The sequence below is a fragment of the Malaclemys terrapin genome, chromosome 2, assembly GCF_027887155.1.
Source record: "Malaclemys terrapin pileata isolate rMalTer1 chromosome 2, rMalTer1.hap1, whole genome shotgun sequence".
Classification (NCBI taxonomy): Eukaryota; Metazoa; Chordata; order Testudines; family Emydidae; genus Malaclemys; species Malaclemys terrapin.
In genome coordinates, this window is record NC_071506.1 from 239575258 (window position 1) to 239591676 (window position 16419).

The 16419-nt window shown below is 41.4% G+C and overlaps 1 protein-coding gene across 7 annotated transcripts in view; it reads right to left on the reverse strand.

The window, feature by feature from the left end:
• Positions 1-16419, reverse strand: part of PPP1R9A (protein phosphatase 1 regulatory subunit 9A) — a 253382-nt gene that overhangs the window by 65453 nt on the left and 171510 nt on the right. For all 7 annotated transcript variants that reach the window (XM_054020403.1, XM_054020402.1, XM_054020404.1 and 4 more), the window contains exon 6: positions 5595-5730. In XM_054020403.1, the coding sequence (XP_053876378.1) occupies positions 5595-5730 (136 nt within the window). The remainder of the gene's footprint in view (positions 1-5594; positions 5731-16419) is intronic.

Here is a 16419-nt window from a genome sequence, read left to right on the forward strand (position 1 = left end):
TGCCGTTGCTGTGACGGGGGAGGGAGGGGCCTGACGACATGTACCCAGAACCGCCCGCGACACTGTTTTGCATCATCCGGGCATTGGGATCTCAACCCAGAATTCCAAGGGGCGGCGGAGACTGCGGGAACTGTGGGATAGCTGTGGGATAGCTACCCATAGTGCAATGCTCCGGAAGTCGACGCTAGCCTCGTACTGTGGACGCGGTCTGCCGACTAGAGCACCTAGAGCATTTTATTGTGTGGACATACACAATCGGCTGTATACAACCGATTTCAATAAAACCGGCTTCTATAAATTCAAACTAATTTCGTAGTGTAGACATACCCTTAGATAAAGGGGCTTTTCTAAACTGATTTGCTAAACTGGCAAAAAAACGTGTGCGGACGGTCTTCATTTGGTTTAAGAGCGGCTTATACCAATTTAGCTTAAGTTGATTCCTTCCTTACAGACCATTCTTAAATAGAAAGAAGAGTGTTTTTAAACTCATTTAAGTTAAGTTGGGGCAACAGTTTATTGTAGACAGGCTGCAGAGTTTCGCCAGATGAGGGTGTGGTCAAAACTGACATTCACCCCCTCTGAACAGATAGGTGTAAGGCAGCACTTGTGTAGACACAAAGGAAAATTTTACACCAACTGAGGTTGGTTTGTGTGCATCCACACAAACATTTCTGCTTCAGTTGATGCAAAACAATTGTTTGAAGCAAAAACACCTGAGTTCTCTAGTACAGACAAGGCCATAGGCTTGTATTTGAACAAAGTATAGAACCTGACAACAGCAGTGTAATATCATTTGTGACAATGGGCCCATTCATGCCCTCTCTCAAATAAGTGGGAGTTTTGCTAATGACTTCAAAAAAGGCAGGATTGGACCCTTATAATTAAGTAACTAAATAATACAAAAATTGTGTTTAAAAAAATACAACATGGCAATTTAAGGGAATACCTGATGTATATGTCATGAATATACACTGACTGAGTAATAAAAGTCTGCTGCCTGTTATGTCACATAAAACTACTATTAGGTTGTTCAGACCCTGTGTGAAGTTAATAAGCCATACATGAAAATTTAATTAGTGTAAAAGAAGCAGCAAAGCGCAGACAAAAGTTATTTGCTTCAAAATAACAAACCTTTTTACGATAACAATTGTTATTGTAGTTGCCTGAGGCTCCTTGAAATTCTCTCTCAGTTGTCTAAAATGGTTGACAACAAAAAATAAAAAAATTCTTCTGTACGGTAGCCAAATGAGAAGTTATATTATGCACTCTGACGGCAAAAGTTCAGTTCATACTGTCTTCATGATGGCTGAAATTCTCCCCTATACAACGAGGTCAGCAAAAGGCCTATTCAACACTTAAGTTCTATGGAAAACCAGGCACTTAAGTGGTAAATCAGCCTTTTGCTAGCTCTCTATATCAGAGTGGATTTCATTTGATATTATTCATTCAATTTTGCTGTACACTGCAGCAGATAATACCATAAAATCATCTTTAAAAACATGAATAGTAACTCTATTGTATTTTTCCATCTTAAATGGAAAACATATTAATTCATATTGCTTAATAGCACACAGGGCCACCCAGAGGATTCAGGGGGCTTGGGGCAAAGCAACTTCGGGGGCCGCTTCCATAAAAAAAACTTGCAATACTATAGAATACTATATTCTCATGGGGCCCCCTGTGGGGCCCGTGGCAAATTTCCCCATTTGCCCCCCCCCGGGCGGCCCTGATAGCACAGATGATAAATAGAGTGGCCCTGACTCTTTTCTCATGTACATTGGGGGAAATCGGGACTAATTGTCCAACGAGCATAACTAAGAGCACACTCAGGCTTAATCTTTTGTTTATCTACAAGTCTCCAACAGTGATGAAATGGTATTTAATGGACTATGGACATAGTTTAATGCTACCTCTTCATCAATGTTTTCTGACAGCTTGCACTCAGCTCATCACGTGCAAGACACTTGATGTATACTGGAGTGGTGTCAACTACCACTTTCACAACAACATTTCTAGTTATTACAATTGGAAACACTGGATTTGCTTAACAATTTGTCCCCATTTAAAAACAATCTTTTGGTATTTGGATATTAATGCACATAACATAATAATATTTTGCTTCTTCATCTAAGTCATGTCATTTTCTAAACTGGTTCTTCATGTTTCTTTGAACACTGATAAAATAAGGATAAAAACTGAAAATCTATTCAGACCATTGATGTAATAAAAAAAAAAAAACTAATGATATTTTACTCATCTGTCAATAAAACACAAAAATACTTGTCCATAGCAAGTAGGTGAGTAGAAATTTGCAAGGTTGCTACAGAGCTTGCATATCATTCACCATGAAATACAGCTATTGCAAAGAAGGAATGTGACAGCTACTGTCCAGCTATACCAGAAGAACAGGAGACACTGGAAGTGGTTTAATTAGTGGAAGTGGTTTAATTAGAGCGCAACTTTATTATTAACTGTCTGGGAGTACCCGGCAGATAAAAGTGTACAGTGCAGGTAGCTCCATGATCAGTTCAATATCTACCCTGGGGGCTTCTGTCAGCTCCCTGCCCCCCAGAGCCCCAGCAGCCCCTCTCCTGGGACCTTACCATCCTCTCCCTTGAATGAGGGGCAAGGTAGGCTATAAAGGAGGGGGGGTTGCCTCCCTGCCGTGCCATTCATAAGAGCCCCAAACCCCCTTTTCTCTCCTTTAAAAAACACCTTCTTTAAATCCTTTACAAAACTATTTATTTGATCACTATTCCATTCCCCACAAAGTACCTGCTCCGGACAGCCATCCCACACTTATATAATGAGTTGTGACATCATAGCCTAACTCCCATTCCATGCTCGCCCCAACTAAGCTCCCTGTCCCCAAATCCACTGTAGGGAAGACAAAATAAACTCACTCTGCCTTGGCCAATCTGTCAATGAGAGAAAAATTCCTCCCTAGTCCCCCCACTCCCCAGGAAGGAGTGGCTAGCGCAATGCCCACAGCAGATCCTGATATTTCACCACTGATATTTCACCACTTTCAAGGATAAGAGGGCGGCTGCTGCCCTGCTTGGTCCTGGTGAAAAAGGACTTTTCCCCTACATAATCTCCCCTCTCTTCCAGTTACCTGGGGATGAGTTAGTGTCCCCTTGATGACCCACTCTGCATCTGTAGGAACGTCTGTGCCTCTCTGTCCTTAAAGAGGTGTATCCCTTTGCCTGGCGAGCCAGACCGCCCCCCTGCCCACCCCGCTTAAGGTGCGGTGCGGTGATCGTTTTCAATGGTTTATGACAAAATGCAACAGGTGGATGGAATAAAACACACTTGGAAGGATTAGATTTTATCAGTACATGTCAGTAAACGGCGATTTCACCACACACACGTAAACCAACAACAAAATATTTTCATTGATAGTAACAGAAATCTATAGATAGGCAAAGTAAGAAAAATGCTGCTTAAAATGCTTAAATCAAGTTCTAATAAGCAATCTATTTTGTATACCTTGACTTGGGATGTTGACAATTTGTGTTTAAATGGTTATAAAGACTTAACTTTTTGAATCTTAACATCTACTGTCATTAAATAATTATTGTCTGATCCCCTCAATTTCCCACAACTGTGAAAATGTAAATCTATAAAAATCTATAAAAATAAAAAATGCTTAAAACCCATAATTTTGCATACACGTGAAAATTTAAATAGATTAAAAATAGAAAAATGCTTAAAAATAAACATCAATATTATCCATTGAAATTATAAAAAAATAAAAAACAAATTCTGCCAAGCCTAAATAAAACAAAAGGGAGGAGGAAAAGGATAATGACAAAACAATAGTGAGATGAGGCAATTTTGCAGCAGGTCCCACCTGAAATAAGGCACCTCCAACAACACAGTACTTTCTAACGCCATTCTTGGGGCATTAGGTCAGAATTGACTCAAAGGAAACAGTGTCACCAACGGAATTACCAACACCAACTGTGATTCAGGGATCTCTTGGTGACAACTGGCAGAGGGCCCTGGGGTATTTAAGGGATCCCCTGGGTCTGGTACTACGTACTAGTTCACCAAACAGTCATATAAGATCTCTACTGAAAGCCTGTGTCACACTGGTCCTCATAATCACTGTGAAATGTAAGCACGGATAATGTAAGGAGTTATATATATATATATATATACACACTGAAAATGATGTTCTTAAGGTCTGTGACTTGGGGCTGGTCACCAAAAGGTGAGAAACAGATTGCTTTCAGGCAACAGATGTTTATCATAGAATCATAGACTGGAAGGGACCTCAGTAGGTCAGTTAGTTCAGTCCTCTGCACCCAAGGCAGGATTACATAATAACTAGACCATTCCTGACAGGTGTTTGTCTAACCTGTTCTTAAAAACCTCCAATGATGGAGATTCTACAACCTCCCCGGGCAATTTGTTCCAGTGCTTAACCACACTGACAGTTAGGATATTTTTCCTGATCTCCAACCTAAACCTCCCTTGCTGCAATTTAAGCCCATTGCTTTTTGTCTTATCATCAGAGGTTGGGAGAGGAGCATTTTAAGGGGCTAGGGAGAAATTAAGGGGATTGTATGGCTAAAGCCTGTTGGTGTCAGAATGAGTCGATGTGTACATTGTGGGTGTTGGCAGATGTAAATATGAGGACTCTGAACATGCATTTCAGTAAAGGCTGTATGTGGTGTGAGTTAATCTGCATTCTAACTCGTGGGGGTCCATCAGATACCCAAAAAGGAAAAAAATAGATTAGATGGAAGTTTCAAAAGAACACTTCTTACTAGTTCATTTAATGGAGGCTGAGGATGATAAAGAACAATTGCCCTCATGCATCTCTCTACAGAAACCCCCAAAAATTAATTACTGGAAGATAAAAAATAATCATTTTCCCAGAGAGAGAATAATGCTTCAGTGTATTAGCAAACCAACCTCCTTTCCTTAATATAGACACAGCAGACACCTCAACAAAAGAGCAATGCTTACAGAAGTGTCAATCAACTTGATGTTCACTCTCCTCGAACAAAAGGATTATTTTAAATACATGCTGAAAAACTTAGTAAGTGACTTTGTTCCTGAAGAAGGACACATGCTAAAATCGGTAAAGAAACAATTAGAGTTGGTGGAGAGATAGATAGCAGTACCCAAGTGTCTCTTTGGCTGACTGTATAGAAAATCTAGACCAAATCTGGCCCTGCGCTACTAAGCTGTTCCAACTTGGAGCAGAGGATTTAGGTATCTTGTCCTATGCAACAGCAGGACAAGATTCCTACCAGGCATTCATGAGATTCATAGTCATATACACCAGCTATTGTGCTGGCTAGTGCATCACAGCCCCAAGCTGAAGCAGTCTTAAAGATCTATATTGATTAAAATACATATGCACTTCAGTGTGGGCATGGTTACATTTTTGAGAACCATAGGAATATATGTATTAGTAAAACAGGTGTATGTTTTTACAGGCATAGTACAATAGATTTAGCTTTCATATGACACTGCTTCCACTCACCATTATCTCAAAGCACGTTAGAAAGAATGATCTGGAAATCGAAAAGGGAACATTATGAAGTAATGAATAGGAGGAATGCTAACAAGTATATTACCTCATCATCATCTGCATCATACTGTGCATAATGCTGTTCCAGGAGCTCTCTCTGGCGACGCTCTTGTTCTAGGGTCTGGCTAATCAGCTGAGCAACCTCACTTACTTGTCCTGGCTTTTCTCGTCCAATTACAAACCTGCATAAAACATTATTGAACAAGATTATTCTTCAGTCCTTTCTCAAGCTCTGTTTGATTTTTGGTCAGAGCCAGATGTACATTAACTGTGCAAAATATCTGATGTGGCTGTGACCATATGCAAAGCCCACTATGTAGACTATTCTTGCCAGAGAAGAAACAATATATACCTGACATGGTGTGACCAGGTATAGTACAGTACAGTACTGTGTTAAAAAACCAACACCACTAACAATGCTCGTGAAGTCTGGCTCCAAATTACCTCTCTACAGAGTGTGAACCCCATGGACTTAGACCCAGAGCAGGGCAAATTTGTTACATACATAATCTACTCCTGAGGGAATTCTGTGCCACTGTGCAATGCAGAATTTACACAGAAATTAATGTTCTGCCCAGAATTTTCTCCTCCCCTGCCCAAAAATGGGCTGCAGAGCTGCTGGCCACTTCTAGGGGCACCTGGACCCTGCAGAGCCTGGGTCCCCAGCTCGCAAATAGAAGACACTGCTGAGGGAAAGGAGAAGGGAGCTGGAGGGCTCCCAGCAGCTGCAGTTCCTGGCACACCCCAAAGGAAGGAGGCCGCGTGCAGGAAACTCCACACAAGCCTGGGACCCAGCATCAGGCTGTTTCTTCCTCTGGATCCCTGGGCTCTGGGGGGGGTAGGGGATGTGTGAGAGTGGGTTGGGGGGGGCATCCAGCAGGTAGGCTGTGGGAGGGGGCAGAGGGTGCACGTGTCTGGGCAGGGGGGTGCCCCACAGTTGAGCTTGGGGTTGGGGGAGGAGGTGCGAATGTCTGGGCTGGGGGGACCCAGCAGCTGGGCTGTGGAGGGTAGGGGGTGTAGTGTCTGGGCTGGGGGGACCCAGCAGCTGGGCTGTGGAGGGTAGGGGGTGCAGTGTCTGGGCTGGGGGGACCCAGCAGCTGGGCTGTGGAGGGTAGGGGGTGCAGTGTCTGGGCTGGGGGGACCCAGCAGCTGGGCTGTAGAGGGTAGGGGGTGCAGTGTCTGGGCTGGGGGGGATGCAGCTGGGTTCTGGGAGGAGGTGGTGCAAGTGTCTGCACTGGGGTGTGTGGCTAGGTGAGGAGGAAGGGGTGTGAGTGTCTGGGCTGGAGGGCACCACGCGGCTGGGCTATGGGCGGGACAGAGAAACAGGAACTGGGCTGTCATAGGGCTTTCTTTAACTCTCTACTTCTGGGGGAATTTATTGTGTATCTGTATTGTTACAGCTATACAGTAGAACCTCAGCGTTATGAACACCAGAGTTACGAACTGACCAGTCAGCCACACTCTTCATTTGGAACTGGAAGTACACAAACAGGCAGCAACAGCGATGGAAAAAAAAAAAAGAAGCACAGTACAGTACTGTGTTAAATGAAAACTACTTAAAAAAGAAAAGGGAAAGCAGCACTTTTCTTCTCCACAGTAAAGTTTCAAAGCTGTATTAAGTCCATGTTCAGTGGTAAATTTTGAAAGAACAACCGTAACTTTTTGTTCAGAGTTATGAACATTTTAGAATTACGAACAACCTCCATTCCCAAAGTGTTCTTAACTCTGAGGTTCTAATGTAGTTGCTGACAGGTATTTTGAAATAAATCACCAAAACAATTAAAACTGGCATTATTATATAGTGTTATTTTGACAAATAAAATGTGCAGCATTTTAAAATATTGTGCACAAGATTTTTAATTTTTGGCGCAGAATTCACGAAGGAGTAATCATCACTTCCAATTCAATAACTGCAACACATTTCCTCCCACAAGCCTGCAAAAAACCAGGCACGTGGTAGTAGCATAGAGAGATTTCTGTGGGCTTATGGGGAGTGGAGTGTACTATAGAGCCACTGTTCTATCCTTCCCCACCTGCATTGCATTTCCTGCTTGTTATACACACCTTTGTGGCCCCTATCCCACCCCCACTAAAGTGGAGAATCGGTCTCTATGTTTTTGTCCAATCAGTTTGGCTTCTGGATTTTCATCTTTTCCCATGGATACATTTCTAGATGATACTTATGCTATTTTCTTAATTCAAAGTGCATTTAAGTTTTCCTGTTATTTCATGAAACTCTGTCACTACACTATTCTCCCAAAGTTTGTTTTTGCTGCAGGTTCAAAACTTATTCTCTGTTCAAGTTTCCCTTGCTTTGGTTGAAACCCGCTGCTTTCAGATCTAGTTTTCAGCAATTACATTTTAGGATGAGCTTTGGTTGTAACACAGGTTTTTTTCCAGTACATTGGAGGTACTGTAATTAGATGCTCCGTGTATTACAGTAGTAAAGACAGATAATCACACTATAATACCAATGTTATAAACAAGTGAGAGACACTTAGGAGTTTAAATGAATCGAAGTTAGAAGAGTATGTTCTTAACATGTTAGAAAGAGGATTAGCTGCTTACAGCTGAAAAACATTATGCAGATCTGTAAAGCAAAATCAGGCCACTGAGACATTCCATATGGTGATTTAGTTGTTCCCTAAACATTTGGGGCAAAAGATGAACATATATAAAACACTGAAGGGTGCATTATATTCTATGTAAGAGGAAAAATTTAATTTGTATTAGATGGCACTGTGCATTCTTGAAAGTCATTTGGAATTTGGCATCTGTTTAAGACAAGGTCCCATGAGTGGATAAACCCAACCCCATTCCCTATGCCAAGTAATCTGTCAGACCATGGTGGATAAAAATCTATGATTAAAAAAAACAACAGATTTTTTTTAATTTAAATTGTATTTTTGTATTTAAATGAAATATAGCATTTTTTTTAAATAAACCTATTTAAAATTACTTTGAAATTGACAACCTATGTTAAGATCTAAACTTATTATAATTATTAAATACATAAAATAATATTAAGCAGTACATATTTGATGCCAAGTTTTAAAGGAAGTCAACCCACTGAACTGGTGGAAATCACGGGCTAAACACCTGGATTCAGGGTTTGTTGAAATGCTAAACCAGCTTTTGACAGCAGTAGCCTCTTTTGCAGGTGCAGAAAGAATATTTTCTTCATTTCAGTTTATTCAACTAGCTCAGTTCAATGACTAGTCCAGCCAAAGTTCAGAGACCAATTGGGAGTTGAGAAAGCAGGAAAACTTGTTTTCCTTTTCCAATCTATGAATGCAAACTAAGTGTGAGAGGGCAAGATCTGCAAGCTCTAAAATCTGGAAGGACATGATGATCAGAAACAATCAGTTCAATTCATAACTACAAGTCATACTTCCTTTGTTTAAGTGCAAAACATGTTTTGAAAAATCTTGTCTTCTGATGTATCCAGTGCTTTTAATGTACTTTTATTTAATAATTTTTTAAAAAAACTTAAAATACGTTTTGTGCATTTTAATCAAATTTGAATTTTCATCCAAATAGACTTTGATAAAAATCACAAGTAAAAAATTAATTATCATCAAGTAAACGATGCATTAGTCACCCTTTTCTAATATGTTAAAAATGTAACTATTAAGAATCTGAACAAATATAAGTTAAGCTATATAATTGCTTAAATAAGTACAGTACAGTACAGTGTATCCTCCGGGTTAGCTAAAAAAAAGCACCAAATCTAATGAAAGGCTATATCAAGTTGCAAATCAATATGTTTCAATTGGTACCAACTAATGAAAATCAACCTTTGTTTAGAAAATAACTAAAAAGTACAAATGCAATACACAATTACAATTCACGATTTAAATTGAGGTTTCTTACTTGCTGATTTAAATCATGCTTAAAACCAGTGATTTAAATCACTTTGATTTAAACCAATCTACCCAGGAAGTCATAGACTAGCAGAAAGGAATACAATTTGGAGATATGCTGCACACCACAGAAGCAAAGTAGCCAAGGATGACTTCCAAAGGGGAAAGAATGGTGACTAAAATGACCCCATTTGAAATGATGAGTCCTAGAGTCCAAGCTGGAGACCAAAACAAACCATTCATAAAGAACATAGTTAGCTTTCTAATGTCAACAGGAAACACTGAGAGAAACAGAATACAAATCAGCATTTTAACCCTCATCAAACCAGCTCTCAAACTGGCACACTGATCCTGCTGTCACTAAATCTGGCACTGTGACCCAACCACGACAGAGGGATAAAGCACCCCCATGTGGCCTCTCTGGCCTATCCCTTCCACATAGTGGTACGGCACCAAGCACAGCCTGGTCCTGTCACTTCTGATCTATAGTTTTAGGGCCTGCTACTACTCCAAATGAATACTGTAAAATGGCCAAACTCAGTCTTCAATGGAAGCAGCACTGGATCCTTAACATGGCTGTTGTAAATAAAGATGGAGAACATCCACGTTTGTCATGCATTAGTCTATCCTCTGAAGCAACAAGTAAAGGGAAAATACAGCAAAAATTAATTCTGGTTTAAACTAACTAACTTAAACAGGCTTTTATTAGATGGATAACACCAAGACGCCTGTGATAGATATACATGTGATAGTAATACCCATATAATAAATTGTGGATCCATGTAATATACAGCATTTATCATGCACCTCACTGTCCTCTGCCCCATAATCCCCTTCCTTTGGGACTTAAAACTCCATAACAGCTTCGCACAGCCATTACGTACATTGTCCGAAGGCCTAGGATGTGCAATATGCAGTCTTGCACCAGCAACAGGTTTAAAAATCTGATCTCATGACTTCTTGAGACTAAAAATGGGAGATTTTTCACCACTGAAAAGGGGAGAATTTATGTTTTCAACTGGAAAGCTCTTGCTTCTAGACCAGGAAGGGTCCTGAATAGGGTTGCCAACTTTCTAATTGCATAAAACTAAACACCTGCCCCTTCTCTGAGGCCCCACCCCCCGTTCACTCCATCCCCCCTTCCTCTGTCACTCGCTCTTCCCCACCCTCACTCACTTGCTCATTTTTACCAGGGTGGGGCAGGGGATTGGGGTATAGGAGGGGGTGAGGGCTCCAGGGTGGGGCCAGAAATGAGGGGTTCGTGAAGGAGGGGGCTCTGGGCTGGGGCAGGAGGTTGGGGTGCAGGTGCTGGGGATGAGGGATTTGGGGTGCAGGAGGGGGCTCTGGGCTGGGGGTGGAACTGAGTGGTTTGGAGTGTGGGAGGGGGCTCTGGGCTGGGGCAGGGGATTGGGGTACAGGAGGGGATGAGGGCTCTGGCTGGGGGTGCGGGTTCCAGGGTGGGGCCAGAAATGAGGGGTTCAGGGTCTGGGAGGGGGCTCCAGGGTGGCGCAGGGGTGCAGGAAAAGGTGCAGGGTGCGGGCTCTGGGAGGGAGTTTGGGTGTGGGAGGGGGCTCTAGGCTGGGGAAGGGGATTGGGGTGAGGGAGGGGGGTTGAGCCTTGGGCAGAGCTTATCTCAGGCGACTCCCCAGAAGTAGCAACGTATCCCTCGGCTCCTAGGCGTCGGGGCATCCAGGCAGGTCTGCGTGGTGTCTCCGCACACAGCTGCTGCCCCTACAACTCCCACTGGAGTTTGCCAGCCCTGCCAACTGGACTTTTTTAATGGCCCGGTCAGCTGTGCTGACCGGAGCTGCCAGGGTCCCTTTTCGACGGGGCATTCCGGTCAAAAACCAGACACCTGGCAAAACTAGACCTGAAATACTGGAGTTGAATGTCCTGACATTTTTATGAAGGTAGGTTATTTTAGGTAATTATAATATATTTTAGGTTAATATAATATATTTTTCCTCTCCTTCCGAAGGCACTCATGGTTTATTGTTATTTTCAGGCCTTGAAACAGACACCAAAATTAAGTCTGCTCAATGACACATAAAGGTCTTAGTGTATACATAAATAAAACCCTGACACAATGACATCAAAGCATCTACCAGTTGTTTTCCAAAACAGAAACAGAGCAAGTACTCTACATTCCTACAATTTAAACAGGAATTTAAGTGAGTTATCTGCTGCCATAGTCAGACTGACGATATGTTAGAAAATAAATATTTAGCAGTGTTAAATATTTTTTTCTTGAAATGATATTGTCAATTGCCAAAATACAGGTTCAGTTTTTAGTGACTACAGTTTTCAGAGCACAAACTAAACTAAATTAGGATATTTTAGACCAGTTGCCTTGTTACATTCCCAATTTTAAAATATCTGCTTAAATGCAATAAAATAAAGTCATTTCTATAACTGGTAAAAGGTCACAAAAAGAGAATAGAAAAACAAAGAGGAGTAGCTTATGCCCAAATAAATCTGTTAGTCTTTAAGGTGTCACCAGACTCCTTGTTGTTTTTGTGGATACACACTAACACGGCTACCCTTCTAATGCTTGACACCAAAAAGAGAATAAAGATCACACTCTCTAATATACATGAAATAATGTTTTTGATGTATAAAGCTTTAATTATCAATAAATGCTTCTATGGAGAGAGAGTTTTTAAAACGTTTAATTAGATATTCAAACCTAGTCCAGTTCTAAATATGAAGATAGAAAATTTCATAACCAGAAGTGTTTAAATATGAAAAAAGAGGCAGAAGGTTGTGAATCACTGCCCGGAAAATTAGTCATTGAAGCATATTGTACATACTTAAATAAAAGTGACTAATTATATATTTTCCATCACTGGTTCACTAGAATTAGGCACATGTATTTTAGAACTGGCATGTTAAGTCTTAAGGGTCAAAAGTGTTATTAAATAGAAGAGAAATGTAAAATCTATGTGCCACATCATCTTTAAGAAGCGGTTTATACAGTAGCCCTGTTTCTGGATGTAAGATAAATCAAAGTTTAACCTTTGCTATATACTAAACATCTGGGCCATTTTCAAATGTGGCTAGTTTTGTTGTTGTAAATTGTTTCTGATATTCACAAAGAGCCATAACAGAACAAACAGCATTGCAGCTGCCAAATGCATGGCATGAACCGACTTTGATATTAACAGTGACCCATCTTACTCAATGACTAGATGTGAAACACTCTCCTAAAAGGTGTAGTTAAAACAAACAGGTCTATATATAATTAATATTTGACTGTACCCTTGGACATGGGGAGATTGAAAATATGGGGGAATTTAAAAGGGTGAGATGAAAGATATATATAGGAGACAAGGCCAAAAATTCTACCCTAACTCCCATTGGGAAGACTCAGAGTGTGTAAAATTAAGCATGAGCACAAGTTCATTTCAGGATCAGGATTTCTGTTTGTAAACAGGATGAAATAAAGAGTCAATTTTATTTAAAACTATTCAGTAAGCTACATCTAATTTATAAGCAGAACATTAGTATTTTCAGATTCATTTTGAGTTATTTTGGTTTAAAAAAAAAAATCTCAAAAACAAAAACAAAACCCTCCTGGGAGGTTAAGAAAGGATTCCACTGAATCTGGCAACAATTCTCAAATTTCCTTCAGCCCAATGATACTTTTGAGCATACTTAATACCTTACTTTCCTGAACTTTTTCAACTTAAAGTACAGAGGTTCTGCAGTGGTTTGTACATTGAAATAACATGGAGAAAACCAGATGATTTCAGTGAAGTGGCGTTGTTAGAAGAGAGCAGAATTTAGCCCTCTGTTTCAGTCTGCCTCTGTGCAAACCTAGGAAGACAACATTGCCTCAGAACACATTTAAAACAATTTACGAACAAGCATGGCACATTTTACATCAAATACTGTATGTGGCGTGAACCCTGTAGGAAGAGATATTTCTATTTAGCGGCAACAACATAACCTAGATCTAGTGACAGTTTTCCATGAATAAGATCAAGCTCTTTTAGAAAAGTCAACCTCAAACTACAGAGGTCATGAAGTTTTAGATTCTCTATGCGAATGAGCAAATTACCACATCCTAGTTCATGTACTTTCACATAAGAAAAAATCTGAAAATGAAACACTCACGAAGACCTAAAACAATTATATTATGAAACAACATTGAACTGACTTTTAAATAGGACTAGGAGAAAGTCAAGTAAAAGTAGGATAAACTGGATGTTAATTAACTTAGATTAGTTATTCTCATTTAAGAGTGTCCATTAGTGTGGGACCTGAGTGGTGGGTCAGCTATGTGTAAAAATGCTACAGAAGCAGATATTAGTTTAGGCCTGGGAAATGCAATAGTCCGTGATAAAATATTGATTAAACTTAAACACTGGTTTACCCCGTGGTGGGCAAGGTCCTTCCTTACCCATCATACCTGTCAGTATTCTGACATAACGCAGACACTGGTGTTCCCTGAATACACAGTATGCAGCTGACCAATATTCTCTGAAGTATTCCTCAATTCTAAGGGTTGTAGCCAGCCATGGAAGACATGGCCATATGTACAACCCCAATATGCATCTGAATGTAAACACCTTATGGAGATGAATACATTGTGAGATAGGTGAACTGCTCCATTCATGTCTGTGAGTGTTCCCATCCCCCCTCACCAGTGCTAGAGAACCAGTGATATGCATCAAGCATGCCTATTCTCAATGTCCCACCTCAGTCTGAGCAATGCATTCTTGTTGCATGCTCCCAGTATACCTGCTCTAAGCTCCGCACCCAGAGAGGCGGGGGTTTCAACCCCCTGTAGAGGGACAAGACCTGCCCCCCATATCACTTGGGGAGGGCAAGAAAAGGGGCAAAGATGCCCTTAGAAGGGGAAGTCCCCCAAATCCCAGCTCACATGAGGGAGTCAAAGGGGTGTTAGACCCCCTGTAGATGGGTAGCGGTCCCCCAGATCCTGCCACACACACAGGAGGCAGGGCGAGGGGTTCAGATGCCCCAGAAGAGCAACTCCGCCATACCCTGGCTCACATGAAGAGGACACAGATGGAGGATGTGCCAGCTCATGCCAAGGCTCCTAGGCCTCACTGAACACTGACAAATAAGTAGCTGGAAACGAGCCTGGCTCACCTGTGTGTTAGCATTGTTAAAATACATGTTAAGTTTATAAGAACGTGTTTAGTGTTTGGACTTGCATTAATTTCACTTACAATATGTGTATTCCATGTCATGAGGTAATAGTTAAGTGTTTGCTTTGTAACTATAGAAGTGTTTGCTATGCAACTGGAAACCCCCAGAGTCATGAGAGAAGCATTACCAAGTGTGAAATATTAGTTTACCACCAGAGGTGTTATCTCCTGTCCAACAAAAGAAGGCCGACAGACACCAAATGAACCATTGTGGAGCATCAGTGGACAAAAGACTTTGTTGATTTCTCTTCCAACACCGATGAAGAGGTGATGTGTACAAACCCTCATCACGTCACAGTTTGAACTTTATGGGAAAGGAATAAAAATCCTTGATCAGAAAGAACTGTACCACTATGTTGCTTGGAGTTAGAGAGGGAAATATTTCTAAGCATAAGCATGGGATCCCCAAGCTGCTTAGCTTGGGTTATCCCTAAAAGACATATACAGTTTGCATATTACAGCAGCTTATAATACTTTTTGAAACTTAAAATTGTAATTCATTTGTGTGTATGTTTATCTGCTTTAACCTTATAAATAACGATCATTTCTTTTTCCTAGTTAATAAATCTTTAATTAGTTTAGTACTGGATTGGCTACAAGCTTTGTCTTTGGTGAGAGATCTAAGGTACAAATGACACGGGGTAAGTGACTGGTTCTTTGGGACTGGGAGTAACTTAAATATTGTTGTGATTTTTGGTGTAAGGGACCATCTATCACAAAGGCAGGCTTGCCTGGGTGGCAAGATAGACTGGAGTGCCCAAGAGGACTGTCTGTGACTCCATGTTAAGGCTGTTATAGTGCTTGAGGAGTTCACACTTGATACTAGGTTGATGAAATCTAATGATAGAACACACAGCCCGTTTGAGGTTTGTGTGCTGATTTGTAACAGTCAGCCCTAAGGTTGGTGCCCAAGTTCATGAACCACTCCAGATAGCATGATGGAGGGGTCAGAGCCCCCTAGAGGAGGTGGGGTCCCCCAGAAACTTACACAAATAAAGGTAGGGAAAGAGGCTCAGCCCCCCTAAGACACGCAGCCCCCCTGATCCAGACAGACACATGGAAGAGATATGTGGGGCTGACAGGTGCCTCTGCCCCTATTCTCCCTCAGTTCCCCTATGACTCACTCCCAAAACCTGCTTCCAGTTGTCTCTCCCATTCTTTTAAACCCCCACCTTCTCATCTGACCCCCACAAGCCTCTCCTACTTACACACGCCCCTTTTATCTCCTCCCCATGATCATCCCTCCCCTCACTGCAGCTCCAAACCTTTTCCCCCACTTCCACCTACTCTTCCACCCCAATCACCCTCCCCTTCCAGCAAGCATTTGCATGTGTAATTTACTGTCATTTCAAACATAGTTTAAGCACCTTCTAAATACAGTATGAGCACCTTCCTTTCTGCTTTAGTCAGACTACATTCCCCGATAATAAAGAAATCCTTTGACAGAGGATATCTGCCCAGGGCTAGATGTGAACTCACAGTGCCTGGGTAGTGCTCAAGTTTGATGCCTATAACACTCCCCTGGAGCAATTAAATCCTCTGAGCTACAGCTGGCTTTCAACTCCCTTAGCCTCTCTCTCTCTCCGTGCACATGCAGTGTAATCAGTGTGGTGCATGAGCCTTAGAACTGATTGGTTCTCTGGATAGGCACGTGCCTAACTTCTTCAAATAATGCTGTAATGTGATTTCCCCGAAAGGGCTAGTTGGTGGTAACCCCTGAATGTCTGAGATCCTGATGCAAGGATCTCAGCCCTGGTTTGAGTCCTAAGTGTGCACAAAAGTTGTTGGTAATTCATCCACCTTCAGAAAAGCAGGGTTTTTCCCCACAGGGTTG